This window comes from Daphnia magna, linkage group LG8 (genome assembly GCF_020631705.1).
Source record: "Daphnia magna isolate NIES linkage group LG8, ASM2063170v1.1, whole genome shotgun sequence".
NCBI lineage: Eukaryota > Metazoa > Arthropoda > Branchiopoda > Diplostraca > Daphniidae > Daphnia > Daphnia magna.
The window spans coordinates 7,524,770-7,540,632 of NC_059189.1; the positions used below are offsets into that span (position 1 = coordinate 7,524,770).

Consider the following 15,863-nt stretch of genomic DNA (forward strand, 5'->3'; position numbering starts at 1 on the left):
CGTAGCCAGGATATTCACTATATTTAAAAAAAAATAATAATAATAATAATAACTCAAAAGAAAATAGAACAAAAATAACAAAACAAGAAAAGAATTCCGAATAACAAGAAAAGGATAACACAAATGAAGAAAAAGACGGACTTACTTGTAGTAGAAGTCGTTACACCAAACAGGCTGTACCACGGATACGGGAGCAACGGGAAAGGATACACCACTCCGAACCTTGTTGAACAACTCTTCGAACAACCGCACATCGGCAGTCGTGAAGCGAAATTCACAACACGGATTTTGAAAGATCAACGGGTGGAAAAGCGAAAAAGCCATTCTAATTTCAGCAAGATGCTGAGAAACGAAATCTAACGTATACATGATGACGGAAAATGGGGGATTCAAAAAACAACAGCAAAGACACTCAAGCGACAACTGAAGAACAAAGACCACGCTGCACCAGACTACTTCGATCGCCTTAACGCAATCTTAAAAAAAAAAATAATAATAAAATAATAAAAAAAAAAAAAGGGAGGGGGGAGAAGAAATAACCTTCCATAAATTTTTGCAGAACAGAGAAATTGTGTACGAGACTGAAACTCTATATAAGGTGGAGTCGTAAAAATCTAGCATTTACATATAAGGTGAGAAGTTTTTTCTTAAAAAGGAGGGATCAATTAAACAAAAGATTCACATATATTGTAGAAATGCTTCTCAGACTAGAAGATAGTTAAAAGACAAAGGACATCTAAAAAAAACAAAAAAAAACATTGTCATTCAAAGTAGATTTCTTTAGTAGATAATCGTAAGCAACCTTGAGCATGTTACGGGTAGGTACTCCAACTATATAACAGACAAACAAGCAAGAAAAAATTTTTAGTTGTATTACCAACCTTCCAAGGAAAGATACATAAAAAAAAATGAACCCAACCAAGAAAAACGAAGAACTAACAAATGTTGACTGGAGTGATGAAATCTTGATGACTTGGATTGAAGAAGATACCCCGCAATTGGAAATAAGTGAAACGCTACCAACAGGAAACGACTGGGAAGACGAACTCTTAGCTAATCTAATGGGTAATGAAGTTAAAAGTGATATACAAATTAGTGCGAACGCAAGTGAAAGTATGCAGGTATCACGGAATCTAAATATGGAAGAAAACGTAACAAGATACAGCAATAGTGACAGTGATTGTGAATTTATGCAAAAGAAAAGATACAGCAATAGTGAAAGCGATTGTGAATTTATGCAAGAGAAAAGTTCTATATCACCATCAGAAACGGAAGAAGAAACATCATCGAGTAAAGTGGGTTACTACTACAGTAAAATAGAAAGTGACTTAGACCCATCGTCGTCAGACAGTGAAATGGCCGCCAACTGTAAGGCAGTAAGTTTAATCAACAACGAAGAAGAACAGGAAATTTGGTCATTACCAGTTCCCTTAATAACACAAACGGCATACTGTAAAAACTGTATGATGAAAACATTCCCAGCTATGGACACGGAGATGACACGAAGAAGAATCGTCGCCATAACGATGTTGATGAAAGGAGAATTCAACTACAATTTGCTGGAAGTATCAAGAGAAATGATCAGAAACCACCTACTAGAAGCAAGAGAAAATGGGAAAAACATAAAACAAATTCTGCACACTGTTTTCCCCAATGGAACGACATTTTTACACGGGAGTGTGATAAAAGAAAGATTCGATGTGATGGATATGTTCCTTCAATACGGAGCTGATAGCAATATTTACGAGGAGGGGATGACAAAAGCACACCGAGCAGCAGCGGATAATAATGTCCATTTACTCCGTATTCTTTCCCATCACGGTAACACATTCAACATCCAAAACAGCATGGGAGAGCCACCATTACTAGTGGCTATAGCTCTCAATAATATGGAATGTATTAAATATTTGTGGATGGATCGAATTATTGTGCACCAAACACTGGATGAAGAAACAGTGTTACATTATGCTGCTAAATATAACAACAAATTCGTCGCGGAAGTATGTCCAGCGGAATTCATCAATAGAAGATCACGCACATCAAAGGAAACTGCGTTACAAATAGCTGTAAGGCACAGGCATACAGATATTATAGAAATATTGTTACGTCGAGGAGCTCGAGATGATAACCTCAATACGGACGGAAAATATGCACAGGACTATATAGATGACGAAACTAGCATTCGAAATCTATTCCGAAAATTCCGAGTGCTAAAAAGAAAAAAAACAAGTGTACCAACAGCCAGACATCATCTAAAAAGAAAATAACACCCCATTATTTTAATCATCACCAATGCTAGAATATTTTAGACGCTTCTTATAACTATATATTTTGGCGCAATTCACGTTGCCTTCCTAAGAACTGTAGTCTGCACACAAAGGTAAAATTGGAGGACCAATTTATCCTGCCGCACAGGGGGGAAGGAATGTAACGAGCCAACTGCATTATTTACGCTTTACAGAAGATGGCAAATCTGCACGGACATTGAGTGTACGCAAGGTGTACACCAAGGCAACGCCCACATGACCAAGTGACCACACGCCACCGCCATCTAAGCCACACCCAATGTGCCACTTGCAATTCTGTATAAAAGCAATGTTATTCGCAACAATATTCAGAGTAGTGTCATGCTTCTTGGTTTGGTTGTATTGCTATTGTAGAAGTCTAATAAATACACGCCTGACAAATCTTACAATGGTCCTTCGAACCGGAGACTAAATCTTACATGGTCCTTCGAACTAATTAAGTAATTTAAACTTTACTAAGAAATTTCGCTGTCAGTGGACTGTGGGGAGACGTAACTCACCACTATTTTTTTTTCTTTTTTTTCTTCTTCGGTGAACACCACGTGTTAGCCGCAGGGCAAATTTTTTCCTTTTTCATTTTTTGCTACTTACGTCGTAGTAACTGCGACGTTCTGGTAGACAGGGTAAATAATTGTCTTGTAAAAAAAAAATTTTTTTTTGTTGCTTTTTGCTTTGCTTTCTTTAAAAAAAAAAAAAATTTTTCCTCTTTTCTCTTTTTTTTTCCACCGCGTGGTCAGTGGCGGCCATTACGGTGGGCTCAACCTAGCTCAAGCTAGGGATTTTTTGGAGAAACCTCCACGAAGGTTACCTCCACGTAAAATTTTTGTTTGTTTGTTTGTTTGTTGAAACATTTTTATTTTTCTTTCCTTTTCTCGTTTGCTATTTCCTTTGTCTTCTCTATTTCGAGCAAAACAGGTTGAGTTTACTTTTTTTGCCTCTCCCTCACGTGGTCGGTGGCGGCCATATTGGCTTGAATTTCTTTACTCTTTTCTTTCAAAAAATTCCTTGTTGGAGGTTCGGCCCCAAACATCAATTTTCCCTTTCTTTTTCTCTTGGTTTTGTTGGAGGTTCCTCCATTAATTTCCCTTCTTCTCGTTTGTCCTCCGCCATAGCGGAGCACCTCGGGTCTCCAAACAAGACATTTTCAAAAATTAGAGACTAAAACAAAAAGAAGAGAAGAAACAAGAGAAAAAGAAAGAAGAGAAAAAGAAAGAAGGAGAAGAAATAGCAATAGAAGAAGAAGAAGACATCATAATCCTTGAAATTGACCCTGACGATCTGATCGATCACTACCACGAATTGTGATTGTTCTTTTGTAATAAACAAAAAACTCAAAATCCATTGTTGCCATTTCCTTCTCTTTTTTCTAAACTGGAGAGTAATTTAATAGTTACACTCCCTAAACGAAAAAACTTTCTCACATATTTAGAAATAGGCAACTTCAATCTCTATTTATTTAAATTTTGAGGCAGCGAACGCCATCTAGCGCTCGAAATTCCAAATTTTCTCCAACTTTCATAAACTTTCAAAAAATTCATTCTTACTGAACGCAAACGCCATCTGGCGTTCAAATTTACAAACCTATCACTCAATTTTTTTCTTTCCCTCTCAAATTCAAAATTTTTTTTCTTTTTCTCATCTACTGAACGCCTACGCCATCTGGCGCTCAGAATTAGCAATCTTTTTTCCTTTTCAAAAAATTAAAACATTTTTCTTCATCTACTGAACGCCTTCGCCATCTGGCGCTCAGAATAGCAAATTCATTCCCTTTTTTTAATTTTCAAACATTTTCTTCAGAGCTGAACGTCTTACGCCATCTAGCGCTCAGATTCGAAACTCTTTCCTCTTTTTGTTGGTAGTCTCAAAATAAAATTTTTTTTTCTTTCTAAGAAACGAACGTCTACGCCACATAGCGTTCAAAATTACAACTTCTTTTGTACACTTCAGAAATTGAGATTTTTTCTTTTTATATTGAAGTAGTACGCCACTAATTATTATATTCTTTCCAAGAATTTCAAAATTTTCATTTATTTCATTAAAAAATTGCAAATTAATGCCACCTAGCCTCTAGAAATAACGCTATAGTGGATCCCTTTTTTTAATACTTATGATTTCTTCACTACTCCTACAACCTTGCTTTGAATTCTCTATGCCATTGGAGAAGCCAAATTTTTTTTGCACTCCGCTTAATGTCCAATAATCTTAGATCGTGCTAAACCATTGTCCAAACCTCGTGACACCTGTATAACTGACAACAAAGTCGGTACAGTGCTCTAAGTTACCGAAAGCTAACTAAGAGCCAAATTTATTCGCCACATCTCACAGTCGCCTGATAAAGGAAGGAAGAACATCCCAAGCCAGTGGAGTTAAAAAAATACGCCCACTGTTTGGAGTACAGCGAAACGCTACTCCCTTCCATTACTCGCAACTGGTGGCAACACGAAGGTAAAAGTTCTCAACTCAATTTTTCGCCCACTTCTTTAAGGGAAATCCAGAAGTCGGACCCAGCTGTTACTACTAAGAATCAAGCAACGGAAAAGGTCGGAAAAACCCGACATCAACTGAAGAAATTTCGGTGATAGGAGCAGGAAAATCCAAGCCCCCCTTTTCTCTTTTTGCCTTAGTTCGTTCCAGCAACCCAAATAAAAATGTCACGAGGGGCATCGGCAACACGCGCACGCCTGAAAGGCCACCTTACTAGGACGATGGACAAAATCAAGCAGTACAAAAACCTCTCCATGATGGCAGAACTGGATAACGACCTTACAACGGAAACCGAACTCCTCAAGCAACGTTACCAGAAATTCATCAAGGCAAGCGACCAAATTAGATGGACCTTACAATCCACTAACGCCACCGAGGAGCAAATCGAACAAGAATTACTCCGCAGTGGCAGAAGTCGAAGAAGACATGAGTGCTGTACTCGCTCTAGCCAAAAACAAACGCGAGGAGTACAAACGGCAACTGGACGCTGAGTTCCAAGACCAGCAAAGAAAAGACGAGCGAAAACGGGAAGAAGATAGAAGCAAGCTGCTACATGATTTGCTCACACAACAACAGCAAGCCTTTGCAGCACAAGTCCTTCAGCAACAACAGGCCTACACGCAACAAATTCAGCAGCTGATAGCTCAAAACCAAGCTACGGCACAAATTGCAGCCGCAGCCACTGCTGCTCCAATAGCAGCCGCTCCTGTTCCAGTAGCAGCCATACCTGCACCACAATCAACACGCCTTCCCCAAAGGCAAATCAAACATTTTCAAGGAGATATCCTTGAGTGGACGTCATTCTGGGAGAGCTTTAACGCCTCCATCCACTCGTCCACAATGTCGGACGTCCAAAAATTCGACTATCTCAAAGAATATCTCAAGGGGGAAGCATACTTGTGCGTGGAAAACTTGGAACTGACTGCAGCAAACTACAACATCGCTATTGCTGAATTGAAAAGGGTCTATGCCAAACCAAAGGCACTCATTCAAACCCATCTATGCAAATTTGATAACCTGGCTCCTGTTAAGTCTATGACAGACGTATCGGCTCTTCGAAGACTTCAGCTCACCGTCCAGTCGCACATAAATGCCTTTGAGACACTCGGAGTACAAAAAGACACCTTTGGAGGACTCCTTGGCACAAAATTAATGAAATTGCTTCCTGCAGAATTGCAGAAAGAATGGTCGAGTTCCGATGCAAACGACATCACCGACATCACAGCCCTGCTGAATTTCATCAGGGATCAAGTCGACGCTGCTGAAAGGTATAGCAGATGGAAATCGGAAACGGTAAAAACACCACAGCAGACGACAACAACCACACCGGCGAAACAGCCACCAGCTGCTACAGCCTCTCAACTGGCGATTGGAGCTAGATCCCAACTAGCTCCACAAACCAGAAGATATTCAAAACAAAGCACACAGCCATCAAATACACCACCAGGACGACAAGACAACTTCATCGTCCGATAATGCACAAGACCGTGCATTTTCTGTGGGGAAATACACTACCCCACGGTTTGTCCAGAAAACCTCAAGGACAAAAAGGCCATTATCGCAAGGCAGAAAAGGTGCGTCAGATGTTTCAGCCCTAATCACGAAACTTCGAACTGCCCCACCAACTACTTCTGCAAACCCTGCCAGGCGACACACCACACCGCCCTCTGTGACAAAAAGGTGACAAGATTTGCACACACTGGAAACAATGCCCCAACGAACGTCATGGCATCTGTCTCCGGTGCAAACACCTACGGCGATCTCGTGGTGAAAACGGCAACGGTGATGGTGGTAGGCCCCAATGGTAAAGAAACCAGGGCAATATTATTTATTGATGATGGCAGCTATAGATCCTGGGTCACCAGATCTATTTCGAAATCGCTGAATTTGAAGATAGTGGCCGTGGAAAATATCAGGACGAGAGTCTTCAAGCAAAGGAAACCAAATCCAGTAGAGCAAATCAACGCAGTGGAATTGGCAGTTCGGGGCACCTGGAAAGGAGACCCCCTCGTCAAAATAACAGCCCTGGAAACGAACTACATCGGAGACACTGGACCCTACTCCAAAACGGCATTCGCAAGACACCTGTGGTTGGAAGACGAAAAAATGGCTGACGACAGGTTTGAAACCGACAGCCAAGAAAAAGAAGACGGCATTTTAATCGGAGTCGACCAAATGTTTGAGATCATTCCTAATGAACCGGCTATCCAAAGTCCGTGCGGCCTTAGAGCATACAACACAAAACTAGGTCGCATGATAGCTGGACCTTCGAAGGAAAAAAGATCGAAAAAAGAAAAGGCAATAATCCAGCAAATGCTACAATGCAGTAGCTTTTCCAATCATCAGACAGTATCATCGTACGCAGCCAGATGTCTCGATTCAGAATTTTATTTTACGAATCCCTCCGAAGATATGGACGTAATGGGAGCCGGCAAGGAGGCCAAAGAATTTTCGCCCGCCCAGCCGAGGCCTATGGAAGAAATTTCCAGCCAGGAGCTCAACCATACCTCCAAAAACAAAAAGGAAAAACGGAAAATCGTAAAAGAAGAATTGAAGCGGCAAACGGACTTTGACTTATCTCTGTTCTGGAAGCTGGAACACTTTGCCATTTTAGACGATTGTGATGCAGTGGAGCCAGACGATGCTCTCAGCTCCTTTGGCGACAAAATCACCCGTCAAAAAGATGGGCGATACTGCACCCCAATCCCGTGGAAAACGGACAAATGGAGGCTAGAAAAGAATTTCCTGATGGCAAAAGGAAGACTGGAGAGTCTATTGAAAAGACTCAAAAGAACACCAGAGCTTCTATCAGCCTACCATAAGGAAATAGACCAGCTTCGCGTCCAAAACTTCGTAGAGGAGGCAGACCAGAACTACGAAGGACTCCACACTTATCTGCCACACCATCCTGTCATCCGACAGGACAAAAAATCCCCGAAGATTCGACCGGTATTCGACGGGGCGGCAAAATCGAAGTATGGCCCAAGCATCAACGATGTCTTGGAAACCGGCCCGAACCTAAACCCCGATCTGCTAGCCGTCTTAATGCGATTCCGTTTGAACAAAATCGCATGGATAGCAGACATCGAAAAAGCTTTCTTAAACATCGCCCTGCATCCTGAAGACGCCGAGGCTGTCAGATTCCTGTGGATAACGGAGCCAGAAACGCCAAATTGGCCTCTAGTGGCATACAAGTGGAAACGTGTCCCATTTGGGCTCAGCTCCAGCACATTTTTGCTGCGAGCTACCCTAAACAAGCACCTAGACGGCATGGAATCAATCTACTCCACCACAGTAAGACAGCTCAAGGAGCAAATTTATGTTGACGACTACCTTGGAGGCGCCGACAACATCTCCACAGCCAAAACCAGGATACAAGAGACAAAATCCATCTTCCAGGAGGCAAAACTCAACATGTGAAGATGTGTTACCAATGACAAAACAGTTCACAAATTTCTCAGTGAAAAGGGGCTCATCAACCCCATAGTGAAAATTTTTACTCAGAAACTGGAAGAAGGTCAGCCTAAGGTCCTAGGGATTCGATGGGATACCGAATCCGACACCTTCCAGTTCGATCCCGCACCTATCATCGAAGCTGCGACGGAATTGGGAGAACTAGTGACCAAAAGAAATATTTTAAGAATATCGGCAAGAGTATTCGATCCCATTGGGTTTCTAGCACCCACAACGCTCCTGCTGAAAATAATCTACCAGAAACTTTGGGAAGCCGAAATTGACTGGGATGTGGAAGCGCCTCCTGAAATACGGAAGACATGGATAGCAGCCATGACTGGGTTGAACGAGTTTGCCAACCTAAAAATCCCACGTTGGATAGGCTACTCGAAAAGGGTCATACAAAATGCAGAAATTCATGTCTTCGGCGACGCATCCAAGACCGCTTATGGAGCCGTTGCCTACGCAAGGCTACAAAGCAAAAACGGCGACACAATCATCCAATTTCTTGCTAGCAAGACAAAAGTGGTGCCTCTCCCAAAGAAAAAAGTAACCTTACCAAGACTGGAGCTATTAAGCTCACTTCTGGCGGCACGATTGGGAGAAAAACTCAAGAACTTTCTCCACATCGAATCGTGGCGAACTATATTCTGGGCTGACTCTCTAGTGGCACTTGGCTGGATCCGAGGAGACACCAACAGGTGGAAACCATTCGTCAGGAACCAAGTCCAAACTATTAAGAAACTTTCTGGCCCAAATTGGTGGCGGCACTGTCCAGGCGTCGAAAATCCAGCGGATCTCGCCTCGCGGGGAGCGCCAGCCGTAACGCTGGTACACTCCAAGCTATGGTGGAACGGACCATCATGGCTGAAAGAAGACGAAACCAAATGTCCGGATTCAACGCCCGAGGTAGAAGAACCCAGTGTTCATGAAAGAATCGAAGCGGAAGCAAAATCGAAAACCGTCACCATGTCGGTAGCTTCCGTGGAACCAGCCACTTCAGTGGAATGGCATCTGGATCTAATTCCGTCTTGGAATCGACTACTCAGAAGAACTGCTTGGATACTGAGATTCGCCTCCAAAAACCGCCCCACAAACGCCACACAAGTGAAGACTCCAATCAAGACAGGAGACGGAAAACAGATAATGGAAGAACATCTAAAAGTAGAGGAACTGACGAAGGCGGAGCTACTTATTTATAGGCAGCTCCTAAAAGAAGCTTCTCCCAAGACGTTTCAGGATCTGCAAGAAGGGCGGCAACCGCACCATAAAGAGAAAATTGCCGCACTCCGACCCGTGTGGGACGCAAGAGACAAGTTGATTAGAATAACAGGAAGAGTAGAGCTAGCGCTAAGAGACAGGGAGATTGAACCCGCCATCTTGCTTCCCGCTCAACATCCAGTCGTCAAACTAATCATCCAAGATCGACACGTCTCGCTAAAACACGCTGGAGTTAAAACCACCCTATCGGATCTAAGAGAACGTTTTTGGATCATCAAAGGACGCCAACAGACCAAATCAGTCTGGCACGCCTGCGTCAAGTGCCAACGTCTATCTTCACCGCCATTCAGAGAAATAGCTGCACCTCTACCGATTAATCGACTGAAACAAGCGAAAGCCTTCGAAATCACGGGTGTTGATTTCGCAGGGTCGCTATATTACAAACACCCAACATTGCGCAAGAAACGCAAGCAAACGGACCCTACATCCTCCACGGATCCCTCGTCAACGGATGGTTCGGCTTTGGAGCCTACGGTAGAGCCTCCAGCGATGGAGCCCATTGAAGAACCTCCAACCACAGAACCAACGGAGGAAAACAAAGAAAACCTCCAATTGGACGAATTCTCAGCCAAAAAGAAAGGCATAATTAAACAGCCAAAGAGCTATGCCTGCCTATTTATTTGTGCTGTAACGAGGGCCGTCCATCTGGAGCTAACAAAAACGATGTCCGCGCGCGACTTCCTCCTCGCATTTCGAAGATTTTCCGCCAGGAGGGGTAGCGTCTCCATCATGTATTCGGACAATGCCCAAACATTTAGATGCGTCTCGAAACATTTGAAAGTCTTAAGATCCGACCCAGCGATCCACGACCTTCTGGCAATGCGGAAAACCGAATGGATTTTCTCGGCCAGCCTAGCCCCATGGTGGGGAGGGTTCTGGGAGCGCATGGTGCGGACGATGAAGGATTTGTTTAGGCGCTCCAATGGTCGTGCATGTTTGGAATACGACGAGATAGAGGTTAGTCTCATTGAGACCGAGAGCGTGGTGAATGCACGGCCACTTACCTACGTGGCAGAAGGGAGCGACGACCCGCTCCCCATCACCCCGCACCAGTTTCTCAACAATAGGCGTTCGAACTGCACTCCGCCGGAGCCAGCCGAAAACCTCATGGCTCCCGACGCAACCAATTTGAAACTGCTGGAAATGGATCTTCAACGTAGGGAGTATGTCAGCGATATCTGCGAACGATTTGTGACGGACTACTTTCTCCAAATCGACAAGTTCCACTGTAAAGGAGGACCCGGCCGCAAGATCCAGGTAGGAGAAGTTGTCATCATTCACGATGACAACACTAAGCGCCTTATGTGGACGATAGGAGTTGTGAAGGAGATAATCACTAGTAGGGACGGGTTGATCCGTTCGGTTATGGTCAAGACGCTGAACGGGAACCTTATCAACCGTGCCATTCAATCGTTACACCCCTTAGAGCTACGTGAGGATCAGCCGGACGACGTCGAAATTCCACCTACGCCAGAGCTGGAATTGGAACCAGAAGAAGCAACTCCACCCGTGGCCGCCGCAGATCCAGTCGAGCAGGAAGAGCCGTGGACCACGGGCTCTGGTGGGGAGTGTGTTGGGAATATATCTCGTTCCCAACATCCGACAACACGAGCTGGAAGACGGACGCGAAAACCATCACGATTTATTGCATATGATTTGGTTGGCCCTCGCTAGGAGGCCACCATTTTACAATTTATTTTGTGTAACCCCGCCCATCAGCCTACCGGCCGGAAAATGTACAGGGCAAGGGGCAGTTAGTTACAGAATATACCTCACACCGTCAAGACAGCAGCAAGTGCTCTCGTGTGTTCTTTATTTCATCTACACATTTTTCTCTTTACTAAGGTAAGTTCAGTCACGGGCTGAACTAAAATCTTACAGCTTGTTTGAAGGACGCAAAAGGGAACGGTCATTCAATGGTGTTGGAATGCAGTCAAAGGAGCTAATCAGAATACAATGAATTGGTGGTTGTTTGAGGGATGCAAAAGGGAACGGTCTCTGAAGGGTGGTGAAAAGCAGTCAAGGGAGTTGTTAGGAATACATCGTAATGTTGGTTGTTTGAGGGAAGCAAAAGGGAATGGTCTCTTAATTTGGTTGGAACGCAGTCAAAAGAGCTGTCCAGAACACAAATTAATAGAGGTTGTTTGAGGGGTGCAAAAGGGAACAGACTCTTAAATTTGTTGGAATGCTGTCAATGGAGATGTTAAGAAAACAAAGATTATGTGTTTGTTTGAAGGTTGCAAGTGGGAACGGTCTCTGAAAGGTGGTGAAAAGCAGTCAAGGGAGCTGTTAGGAATACATTGTAATGTTGGTTATTTGAGGGAAACAAAAGGGAACGGTCTCTTAATTTGGTTGGAAACCGTCAAAGGAGCTGTTGAGAACATAAAGAATGGGTGATTGTTGAGTTTAAAAAGGGAACAGTCCCTCAAAGGTGTTGGAATGCAGTCAAGGAAGCTGTGAACAACACAATGAATTGAAGGCTGTTTGAGTGATGCAAAAGGGAACGGTCTCTGAAGATTGTTGGAACAAAGTCGAGGGAGCTGGTGAAAACAAAATGAATGGGGGCTTGTTTGAGGGATGCAAAAGGGAACAGTCCCTGAAAAGTGCTGGAACGCAGACAATGGGGCTGTTGACAACCCAAGGCATTGGTTGTTGTTTGAGGGATACAAAAGGGAACGGTCTCTCATTGGTGTTGGAACGCAGTCAATTGAGCTGTTGAGCACTTAGAACTGGTGGTTGTTTGAGGGCTGAAAAAGGGAACGGTCTCTCAAGTATGCTGGAACACAGTCAATGGGGCTTTTGAAAACTCAAAGAATAGGTAGTTGTTTGTGGGATGCAAAAGGGAACGGTCTATGAAGATCGTTGGAACACAGTCAAGGTAGCTGGTGAAAACAATAGGAATTGGGGCTTTTTTGAGGGATGCAAAAGGCAACGGTCTCTCAAAGGTGATGGAATGCAGTCAATGGAGCTAATCAGAATACAATGAATTGGTGTTTGTGTGAGGGATGCAAAAGGGAACGGTCTTTAAAGAGTGTTGCAAAGCAGTCAATGGAGCTAATGAGAACACAATGAATAGGTGGTTGTTTGAGGGATGCAAAAGGGAACGGTCTCTGAAGGTCGGTGAAAAGCAGTCAAGGGAGCTGTTAAAATACATGGTAATGTTGGTTGTTTCAGGGAAGCAAAAGAGAACGGTCTCTTAATTTTGTTGAAACGCAGTCAAAGGAGCTGTCCAGAACACAAATTAAAAGTGTTTGTTTGAGGGCTGCAAAAGGGAACGGTCTCTTAAAGTGTTGGATACAGTCAATGGAGCTGGTGAAAACACAATGAATTGAGGCTTGTTTGAGGGATGCAAATGGTAACGGTCTCTTGAGGGTGCTGAAAAGCAGTCAAAGGAGCTGTTGAGAGCATAAAGAATGTGTGATTGTGGAGTGATGCAAAAGGGAACGGTCCCTCAAAGGAGTTGGAATGCAGTCAAGGAATCTATGCACAACACAATGAATTGGTGGCTGTTTGAGGGATGCAAAACGGAACGGTCTCTGAAGATTGTTGGAAAACATTTAAAGGAGATGGTGAAAAAAAAATGAATGGGGGCTTATTTGATGGATGCAAAAGAGAACGGTCTCTCAAAGGTGTTGGAACGCAGTCAGTGGAGCAGTTGAGAACAAAATGCAATGGTGGGTGTTTGAGGGGTGCAAAAGGCAACCGTTTATGAAATTAATTGGAATGCAGTCAATGAAGCTGTAAAAAAACAAAGAATATGTGGTTATTTGAGGGATGCAAAAGGAAACGGTCTCTGAAATTTGTTGGTATGCAGTCAATGGAGATGATAAAAAGATAAAGAATTGGTGGCTTGAGTTAAAGGAAGCAAATAAACAGTCTATTACAGTTGGTTATTGTATACGCAATTGCTTCAAATTAGTAAATTGTAATAGTTGACGGCGTAGAAAAATGTACGTATGATGTCGGCCATGTTGGAAAAGACGTGGAGATAAATTGCGGAATGCAGGGTTGGGATTGGCTACAGCAAAAATCCCGTGACCCACATGCAACCAATGGCAGCGTGTGCCTACACGAAATTTCTCGGACAAACACACAGACAGATACACAAACAAATCCCGCCCACAAATACCCCTTTCGCTTTTATAAAGGTAGGAGGACTAGTATACGGCGGCCCGTCCCAGGACGGTAATAGGTGAAATCTAGTATTCAGTGTTTGCTGTGCATTTAGTCGAGTTATATTTATATTGTCTGCTGCACGTTAGTGTATTTATACTTTTATTGTCTGCTGCACGTTAGTCGACTTTTACTTTAATACCCCTTATACTTTTTACACCTTAATCTACTTTAAGCCTCTTAATCCATGTAAAGCCGGTTAATCCACGTTAAGCCACTTCATCCATGTTAAGCCACTTTCTCCATGTAAATCCCCTTAATCTTCTTACGATTTATTAATCACTTTAAGCCCCCTAATCCACGCATTGTCAAGTCGTACCACTCATACACGTACCAAACAATGGAGGGAAAACCAATCACGGTTGAGCGCACTTGGGAACTTCCCCCAAGGCCATGCCCGTGCTCCTTTCTTGGTCATTTACTTGCAGATTAAGTGTCTTACCAATGCCCGTCGTTTCCAACCTGTCCGCGGGTATCGCCCTGCCCGTGGATCTCGCCCTGCCTGCGGGTCTCGCCCTGCCCGTAGGTCTACACCTGACCGCCGTTTTCCCCAGTCCGTACTTTTACCCGCCCTGTCCACGAAAATTCGAAAGAAAAAGGTTAAGCCTAACCGGCGGCAGTTCGAACCCTTTTCAGGTGGTCGACCTTTTTCCAGGCAGAAAAAAGTTACGTGAACCCTCTTGAACCGATGGAAGCGCGCGCTCTGGAACAAAAGGGAACAATCTCTTAATGGTGTTGGAACGCACTCAATTGAGCTGTTAAGAAAAAAAATGCAATGATGGTTCTTTGAGGGATGAAAAAAAGAAATGGTGTCTAAAGGTTGTTGGAACGCAGTCAATAGACATGTTAAGAAAACATGAATTGGTGCTTGTTTGAAGAATGCAAGAGGGAACGGTCTGTTAAGAAGTTGTAAGAACTCAATGAATTGGTGGTTGTTTGAGGGATGCAAAAGGGAAAGGTCTCTGAAGTATGTTAGAGTACAGTAAATGGAACTGTTGAGAACACAAAGAATAGGTGGTTGTTTGAGGGAGGCAAAAGGAAACAGTCTCAATGGTGTTGGAATGCAGTCAAAGGAGCTGTCCAAACACCATGAATTGGTACTCGTTTAGAACCGCAAAAGGGGATGATCTCTTAATTAGTTGTAAATACTCAATGAATTGGTGGTTGTATGAGGGATGCAAAAAGGAACAGTCTATGAAAAGTGCTGGAACGCAGTAAATGGAGCTGTTGAGAAAAAAATGAATTGTTGCTTGTTTTAAGGGATGCAAAAGGGAACGGTCTCTTAATATTAATGAATAGCAGTCAAAAGAGCTGTCCAGAACACAATGTAATAGTGGTTGTTTGAGGACTGAAAAAGGGAATGGTTTCTTCAAAGTGTTGAAACACAGTCAGTGGAGATGTTGAGAACAAAATGCAGTAGTGGTTGTTTGAGGGGTGCAAAAGGGAACGGTCTCTTAAAAGTGTTGGAACGCAGTCAGTGGAGCTGTTGAGAACAGTAAGCAATTAGGTTGTTTAAGTGATGCAAAAGGGAACGATCTCTTAAAATTGTTGGAATGCAGTCAGTGGAGCTGTTTAGAATAAAATGAAGTGGTGTATGTTTGAGGGGTGCAAAAATGAACGGTCTCTTAAAAGTGTTGGAACGCAGTCAGTGGAGCTGTTGAATACAGTATGCAGTGGTGACTGTTTTAGGGGTGCAAAAGGGAACGGTCTCTTAAAAGTGTTTGAACGCAGTCAGTGGAGCTGTTGAGAACAAAATGAAGTGGTGGTTGTTTGAGGGGTGCAAAAGGGAACAGTCTCTGAAATGGGTTGCAATGCAGCAAAAGGGGATGTTGAGAAGTCAAGGAATTGGTGGTTGTTTAAGGGATGCAAAAGGGAACGGTCTCTCCTTGGTGTTGGATACAGTCAATGGAGCTGGTGAAAACACAAAGAATTGAGGCTTGTTTGAGGGATGCAAATGGAAACGGTCTCTTAAAAGTGTTGGAACGCAGTCAGGGGAGCTGTTGAGAACAGTATCCAATAGCTGTGGTCTAAGAACTGCAAAAGGGAACGGTCTCTTAAAAGTGTTGGAACCCAGTCAGTGGAGCTGTTGAGAAAAGTATGCAATAGTGGTTGTTTAAGTGCTGCAAAAGGGAACGGTCTCTTAAAGTGATGGAACGCAGTCAGTGG

At 43.4% G+C, this 15,863-nt stretch overlaps 1 protein-coding gene across 1 annotated transcript; it reads left to right on the forward strand.

Moving 5' to 3' along the window:
* The first annotated feature begins 7,538 nt into the window (after nt 1-7,538).
* On the forward strand, nt 7,539-11,230 carry LOC123475376. Its single transcript, XM_045177984.1, has 6 exons — nt 7,539-8,206; nt 8,252-8,408; nt 8,505-9,407; nt 9,756-10,576; nt 10,685-11,085; nt 11,199-11,230. Exons 1-6 carry the CDS (start codon nt 7,539-7,541, stop codon nt 11,228-11,230), a joined length of 2,982 nt encoding a protein of 993 aa, XP_045033919.1.
* The last annotated feature ends 4,633 nt before the right edge of the window (nt 11,231-15,863 follow it).